The sequence below is a fragment of the Salmo salar genome, chromosome ssa16 (assembly GCF_905237065.1).
Source record: "Salmo salar chromosome ssa16, Ssal_v3.1, whole genome shotgun sequence".
Taxonomy (NCBI): Eukaryota; Metazoa; Chordata; class Actinopteri; order Salmoniformes; family Salmonidae; genus Salmo; species Salmo salar.
This window is the reverse complement of record NC_059457.1, coordinates 18,932,292-18,940,622: the sequence shown is the minus strand read 5'-3', so window position 1 is coordinate 18,940,622 and position 8,331 is coordinate 18,932,292. Positions and strand designations below refer to the sequence as shown.

At 45.1% G+C, this 8,331-nt stretch overlaps 1 protein-coding gene across 4 annotated transcripts; it reads left to right on the top strand.

Annotated features, from left to right (window-relative positions):
- The first annotated feature begins 3,758 nt into the window (after nt 1–3,758).
- LOC106573335 (cilia- and flagella-associated protein 44) lies at nt 3,759–8,021 on the top strand. 4 transcript variants are annotated; one of them, XR_006759691.1, is made up of 4 exons: nt 3,759–4,460; nt 5,161–5,250; nt 5,363–5,538; nt 7,430–8,021. XR_006759691.1 is itself a non-coding variant. In XM_014148296.2 (3 exons), the coding sequence occupies exons 1-3, from the start codon at nt 5,053–5,055 to the stop codon at nt 7,431–7,433; spliced, it is 378 nt and encodes a 125-aa protein (XP_014003771.1). In that variant the 5' UTR covers nt 3,759–5,052; the 3' UTR covers nt 7,434–8,021. The 4 variants fall into 4 exon arrangements, 1 of the variants encoding a protein (XP_014003771.1); XR_006759692.1 differs by having other exon boundaries at nt 4,915–5,250; XR_001321318.2 differs by having other exon boundaries at nt 3,759–5,077.
- The last annotated feature ends 310 nt before the right edge of the window (nt 8,022–8,331 follow it).

Genomic DNA, 8,331 nt, shown 5'->3' with positions numbered 1-8,331 from the left:
GTACAAGTGGCCTGCTTACATTAGCACACATTTGAAATAAATATACCACTGGCGAAGAATATGAGACCTGTTGAACCAAACATAAGGTCCTATGGTTGATGGAGAAGAAAGAAAGGTATTTCAGAGAAAAGCTTCAAGATGAGTTCTGGATTTTGTTGCACAAATACACACGACATTCCTAAATGGACAGACAAATTGGCAGAGCATGTACCCTCTACCGAAGTATCTGATCTGGTTAGAAAACTTGGCAATCTTTATAGTCAGCCATCAACGAAACACGGCATGTCAGCACTTTTGCATACAGAACAAAGCGATCCTGCAGGTAGTGTTACAGTACAGTACATATCTCTGCAGGGGTCTCAGACAAACTGGCCCCAATATTCAATTTGTATGTGAGTCTTTACCCGTCTTTCCTGTCAGGTTAATAGACATGAGGGTGTGTCTGTGAGGAAGGCTATGGATATGGGAATCTCAGTCGTCATGGATCTTGGGGCGTCTACAGCTTGAGGGCTCTCATGGTTCTTGGAGTGTAGACAAATGGTAGAAGATGAGATGGTGTTATGAAAGGGAGGTGCGTGCCGTGGTGCTATAACATAAGGACACCTGACTGGAGCTAGACTGAAAATGCATCAATACCGTGAAAGCAAGAAACTGGAGACAACATTTTGTGCCCGACCATTAGACTTACAAAAATTCTAACATTAACTCTGAATTTCAACAATGACACAGTCTTTGACCATCCTATTGAAGCTTGAGGACTGTTAGAAAGGAGTCTAGGGACCATCGAATATCCTGCGTCGTGAGATCGTAATGTCCTGGAAGGGTTTGAGGGTATAATGGTCTTTGAAGTACAAGTCCAGGTACAAGGCCGCTATGCAATCTGGTTTCCGAGCTGGTCATGGGTGCACCTCAACCACGCTCAAGGTCCTAAACGATATCATAACTGCCATTGATACGAGACAATACTGTGCAGCTGTATTCATCGACCTGGCCAAAGCTTTGACTCTGTCAATCACCACATTCTTATCGACAGACTCAACAGCCTTGGTTTCTCAAATGACTGCCTCGCCTGGTTCACCAACTACTTCTCAGACAGAGTTCAGTGTGTCAAATCGGAGTGCCTGTTGTCCGGACCTCTGGCAGTCTCTATTCGGGTGCCACAGGGCTCAATTCTCGGGCCGACTCTCTTCCCTGTATACATCAATGATGTCGCTCTTGCTGCGGTGATTCTCTGATCCACCTCTACGCAGACGACACCATTCTGTATACTTCTGGCCCTTCTTTGGACACTGTGGTAACAAATCTCCAGACGAGCTTCAATGCCATACAACTCTCCTTCCGTGGCCTCCAACGGCTCTTAAATGCAAGTAAAACTAAATGCATGCTCTTCAACCGATCGATGCCTGCACCTGCCCGCCCGTCCAGCATCACTACTCTGGACGGTTCCGACTTAGAATATGTGGACAACTACAAATACCTTGGTGTCTGGCTAGACTGTAAACTCTCCTTCCAGACTCACATTAAGCATCTCCAATCCAAAATTAAATCTAGAATCGGCTTCCTATTTTGCAACAAAGCATCCGTCACTCATGCTGCCAAACGTACCCTCGTAAAACTGACTATCCTACCGATCCTTGACTTCGGCGATGTCGTTTACAAAACAGCCTCCAACACTCTACTCAGCAAATTGGATGCAGTCTATCACAGTGCCATCCGTTTTGTCACCAAAGCCCCATATACTACCCACCATTGCGACCTGTACGCTCTCGTTGGTTGGCCCTCGCTTCATACTCGTCTCCAAACCCACTGGCTGCAGGTTATCTACAAGTCTTTGCTAGGTAAAGCCCCGCCTTATCTCAGCACACTGGTCACCATAGCAGCACCCACTTGTAGCACGCGCTCCAGCAGGTATATCTCACTGGTCACCCCCAAAGCCAATTCCTCCTTTGGTCGTCTGTCCTTCCAGTTCTCTGCTGCCAATGACTGGAACAAACTGCAAAAATCTCTGAAGCTGGAGACTCATATCTCCCTCACTAGTTTTAAGCACCAGCTGTCAGAGCAGCTCACAGATCACTGCACCTGTACATAGATAGCCCATCTGTAAACAGCCCATCTACCTACCTCATCCCCACACTGTATTTATTTATTTATCTTGCTCCTTTGCACCCCGGTATCTCTACTTGCACATTCATCTTCTGCACATCTACCATTCCACTGTTTAATTGCTATATTGTAATTACTTCGCCACCATGGCCTATTTATTGCCTTAACTTACCTCATTTGCACTCACTGCAAGTCAGCCATATCAGCTATATTTTTTTAAAGGGAGTAAATGAGGCTGAATTAACTGTTTCGCTGCCAGAAAAGGCTCCGCTGATAGCCAGGTGTACCAGTGGTAAGGTGTTGGGACTCTGCTGTTGGGGCAGCTTTATGTAGGCCCTAACAGTTTGTGGTCACCGTTATAGTGCAATTAATGTGTTGTGTAGTGGCTTTGCTGGCATCTATCCCACTTTTTTTTTTGCCTCACCAAGATGTACATGCTAAAATCGCCACTGACAGAATTGTTTTATTCTTATTGTTCTAGTGAACCACTATCAGTCAACTGTGCATTCAAACGTGAAAGCAAAGCAAATCAAAGTATTTCTCACGTGCCCCGAATACAACCTTACAGTGAAATGCTTAGTTACAGGCTCTAACCAATAGTGCAAAAAAGGTATTAGGTGAACAATAGGTAAGTAAAGAAATAAAAACAACAGTAAAAAGACAGCTGAAAATAACAGTAGCGAGGCTATATACAGACGCCGGTTAGTCAGGCTGATTGAGGTAGTATATACATGTAGATATGGTTAAAGTGACTATGCATATATGATGAACAGAGAGTAGCAGTAGCGTAAAAGAGGGGTTGGCGGGACGCAATGCAGATAGCCCGGTTAGTCAATGTGCGGGAGCACTGGTTGGTCGGGCCAATTGAGGTAGTATGTACATGAATGTATAGTTAAAGTGACTATGCATATATGATAAACAGAGAGTAGCATCAGCGTAAAAGAGGGGTTTGGGGGGGAACACAATGCAAATAGTCCGGGTAGCCATTTGATTAGCTGTTCAGGAGTCTTATGGCTTGGGGGTGAAAACTGTTGAGAAGCATTTTTGTCCTAGACAAGAGAGAACAGAGAGAACAGTCTATGACTGGGGTGGCTGGGGTCTTTGACCATGTTTAGGGCCTTCCTCTGACAACGCCTGGTGTAGAGGTCCTGGATGGCAGGCAGCTTAGCCCCAGTGATGTACTGGGCCGTACGTACTACCCTTTGTAGTGCCTTGCGGTCGGAGGCCGAGCAATTGCCGTACCAGGCAGTGATGCAACCAGTCAGGATGTTCTCGATGTTGCAGCTGTAGAACCTTTTGAGGATCTCAGGACCCATGCCAAATCTTTTTAGTTTCCTGAGGGGGAATAGGCTTTGTCGTGCCCTCTTCACGACTGTCTTGGTGTGTTTGGACCATTCTAGTTTGTTGTTGATGTGGACACCAAGGAACTTGAAGCTCTCAACCTGCTCCACTACAGCCCCGTCGATGAGAATGGGGGCGTGCTCAGCCCTTCTTTTCCTGTTGTCCACAATCATCTCTTTAGTCTTGGTTACGTTGAGGGATAGGTTGTTATTCTGGCACCACCTGGCCAGGTCTCTGACCTCCTCCCTATAGGCTGATCTCGTCATTGTCGGTGATCAGGCCTACAACTGTTGTTTGTCTGTAAACTTATTGACGGTGTTGGAGTCGTGCCTGGCCATGCAGTTGTGGGTGAACAGGGAGTACAGGAGGGGACTGAGCACGCACCACTGGGGAGCTCCATATCACAACCAGCAATATAACTGAGCAAGCAGAGTTCATTGTAATCAAAGGAAATGGAGAACCACTCCTGGGCAAAGATACAGTCATGAAACTGGAGGTTCTGAGAATAGGTGCTGATATCGCAACAGTGACAGGCACCAAGCCCTCACTAAATCAGCAGTACCTACAAGTGTTCCAGGGAGTTGGAAAACTGAAAACAAAACAGACCTCAGGAAGAAGGTAGGCCAAAATGTAGAGAAACTTTTGGACATGGACATTGTATAACCTGTTAATGACCTCACCCCATGGGTAAACCCAGTGTTCATTGTACCAAAGGCAAATGATGTGATAAGAATGTGCTTAGACATGAGACAAGCAAACCAGGCTATAATATCCCAACAGTAAACGATTCCAAAGGCATCGGACTGACAGCAGAGGGAGTGCAGTGATGCACTCCAGAGACCCAGAGAGAACCTCAGAAGTGAGAAGCTGCCTGCTTGGGAGTGAGAGCACAGCAGGAAAAACACTCACATGGATCAGATGAGTATGTGAGGATTGCAGCAGTGAGTGCTACACCCAAAGCACTGACTACCAGAGAGGTAGAGGAAGCCTCAGCCAAAGACCCAGATCTAAGAGAGGTAAGTAATGCTATTACAAGTGGACATTCTTAGAACTGTAAAGCTTCTGCCTCAATAGCGAGTGATTTATGTGTAGTTGGATACCTAGTTCTTCGCAGAACAGGCATCGTGCTGCCATAGGCATTACATGTGCAGGCACTTGCACTAGCTCATGAAGGACACTTAGGAATAGTGGGCACAAAGTAGCATCTCAGAACCAAGGTTTGGTATCCTGGCATGGAAAAGGCAGCTGAGAGACAATGTAAATCATGCCACGGTTATCAGACAGTAGCTAGACCTGACATACCAGAACCACTGAGCCTTGTGGGAGTAGTAAAGCTGTGGAGAAAGAGGAGGAGCACCTCATGTATCCTTTAACATTGTGGATCCCATTTGCCAGAGGTTCGTGTAGTAGTCTACATATCCGACCACTACTTCAAGCTAATATGTTTTGTGGGTTGTAATGCTTTCCAAGGCACTCTTTTGGGTATGACTGTGGGCGCAAGGCAAACCTGCAGTTGTTAGATGAGCGAACGCTGACCATCGTTGGTGGAAAACCTGCTTATCTTCCTGGACATCTGGACCAAGGAGCAATGCTACCTCCGCTCCTGCAATGGGGGAGGTACCACACCACCATGGTAGTGACACACGAACACACTGGCCCTGGATAACCTTGATACACCCTCATTTTAAACCCATCTGTCACTGTGTTTCTCTGCAGGCCCACCCCAGTAAGAGATACTTTGCTGTGGCAGAGAAGGGAGACCAGCCCAACATCGTCCCTCACTACAACTCTACCGCATTCTCAGAGGTATGGGAACTACAACACACACACAAACTATTAAATATTTTTAAAAGATTTACAATTTATAAAACATATGATCAAGGATCAAGACATTTGGTCTGTGGACTTTAACCGTAAGGGCACCCTGCTGGCCAGTGTGGGCAGTGCTCCGGACTACATGCTAACACTGTGGGAGTGGAGGCATGAACAGGCGATGCTGTGTTGCAAGGCCTTCGTTCTCACAGGACGTCTAAGGGTCACCTTCTCACCTGACAACGCCGGGCAACTCACCACCTCCGGATCAGGACACATGAAGTCAGTAGCAATCAATCAATCAAAATGTTTTTGTGTACTAGCACTTTTATACATTTGTCAAAAAGTACTTTATAGAACGCCAAACCCCCCAAAGAGAAAACCGATTTCATCATGAAATATGGACAATAAATACATAAATGGCTTATTATGTGTACAGAGTCGTACACCATGTGAGTTGATCTCTTATCATGCATTCTTCTAGGTTTTGGAAAATGGCCAGCACTTTTACTGGTCTCAAACTGAAAGGCCTTCTGGAAAGGTTTAAGTAGACTACCCTGACAGATATCGTGGGGGAAAGTCTGTCCACTGCTCTTATCATTCAATTCCTGCTATTTCATTGAAAATGACCCAAACCCAAAGCAATATGCTCTTTTCCTGTTGTTCTATGTTGTCCCGATCACATCCCTTCTGTCTGTGTGCTATTGGGTTCTGAGAATATGAAATATACTTATTCATGTCACTGAGGGAAAGATAATGTTTACATTATGTCAGGATATGTTATTGTTAGCCATCAGGGATCCGAGGAGAAGAGAGACAGTCTGGTACAAATCACCATGACAGGAGTGAGCACTTTGGGGTAGAGGTCAGGTCAGATGAAGTGAGGAAGAACAGATATCACTAAGGTTTTGTCTAGCAGCAGAGATGCATTGGCTGTTCAGATGTGTAGGAGGAGACTCAGCATAGGAGGAAGGGTTAAATATCAGTGCTTGTGTGAATATGTTGTCCTCTAATGCAGCTTTATTGATCCTCTGGGAAGAATTAACTTGGTTTTAGCTTTCATAGTGTCCATTGAGTTTTTACTCTGAGAATTAGAACCTAACAGTGCCAAGTGGTGTCAGGGTCTGAGTGGGGGAACATGCTAGTGTGGGACAGGGGTCTGATCAAGGTGGAGATCTGTCATAAGGGTGGAAGGACTTGCCACGCTGGCACCATCCAGCAGTTTGTCCTGGACGAGGAGGAACTCATGACCATTGGCACTGACGGAGCCATTAGGTTAACCTTTCAGATATAGTACAGTCTTCTCAGCCCCAGTCTAAGAGGTCTCTGCTAACCCTAAAAAGCGAGGTCAGTTTTGCCTGCTGTGTACTATTTCTCCCTGATGATGTCACTTCCTCCACCCTGTGCAGGGCTGAGACATTGAGAGTATTGACACAGCGGACTGTAATGATGACACCGGTCTGTTTGAGATCGAGCCAATGAACGAGATTGTGATCGGACGCAACGTTAGCATGTCCTCCATGGTCATGGGAAATCCTGAATGAATCTTGAATAATGACGAGTGAGAAAGTTAGACACACATATCATACCCCCCCAAAAAATGCTAACCCCCCCCTACAGTATTTGTGTCTAACTTTCTCTCTGATCATTATTCTCAATTAATTCAGGATTACCATATTCAAATTGTATTCTTTTTTACAATAAAAGTGACTCCAAAATGACACAATACATTACCCACCATTAATTTCTATTGGGCACAAAATAATCTGAAACACAATCAAAACAAACAGCAAATGCATCCAACAAAGGTGTAGAGTCACAAGCTTGACGTAATCATTGCGTGCTATGAATATGGGACCAAATACTTTAATACACATAAGTTAATTTGCCTCAATACTTTTGGTCCCCTAAAATGGCGGGACAACAGTATGTACAAAAAGTGCAGTAATTTCTAAACCGTTCACCCAATATGGATGAAAATACAGCCAAAACAACAACAAATCACTGTTCCAATCATTTTTGAGCGCACTGAGTTACAGTTGTCAGACTTAACTGTATGGTAAAATAATAATTTATATAATGCCTTGTTGCCTTTCACTAGGTCTCAAAGCGCTTTGCTTATCTGTGTAATGTACTATGTGTTGAGAGTGTTTGCCACTGCCTGTGTGTGTAGGTGAACCCTAGAGGAGGGACTGGTGGTGGTGGGCTTTCAGGACGGAGTGGTCTGTCTGCTGGAGCTCTACAACCCCCAGATCTTATGGGTGGTTGCCGAACGCAGTCGCTATGGAGAAGCTGAGCTCCTTCTCAAACAGGCCTTCATACCCCACAATGCACCTGTGACGGCCATTGCGTACGAACCCAACGGAGAGATCCTGGCAACTGGGTATTCGGACTAGCGAGTGCCACAGACTGTTGACCAATGTGAAATCAATCATTAGCTCCCATCTATAGACAATCCACTTGTAGATCAAAAACCAAGTGGATGGGTATAATAACTGTGGTGTATTGATAAATGTATTATGTGTTAATGAGTTTAGATTTAAAATGGTTGCAAATAGCTAATGGGATTTGTATGTAGGGGTTCAGTTATTTGAATTAACAAATGACAATGGGGTTTCTGTTCTTGCATTGAAGTGATTGGATTACGAGATGCAAGGGCGGTAAAAGTTCGATGTATGGAAGAGTTGGGCTGAAGATACTGTAGAGAGTAGTCGACTGTAATGTGTTAAGGAGAACATGAAATAAATCTGTTCCGGTTATTATAAGTACGCTTCTGAGTCTTCAGTAAAAGAACCCAGCTTCTTAGGATGCAACAATAACCAATATCAATAAACCTCCCCTCCACAATCTCTCCTTCCCTCTCTAGAGCAGGGTTTCCTAAACTCGGTCCTGGGGACATCCCTGGGTGTACGTTTTAGTTTATGACTACACAGCCGATTCAAATAACCATCTCATCGTCAAGCTTTGATTATTTGAATCCGCTGTGTAGCGCTAGAGCGAAAACGAAAACGTGCACCCAGGGGTGGGCCACAGGACTGAGTTTGGGAAACCCGGCTCTAGAGTATGGACTGTACT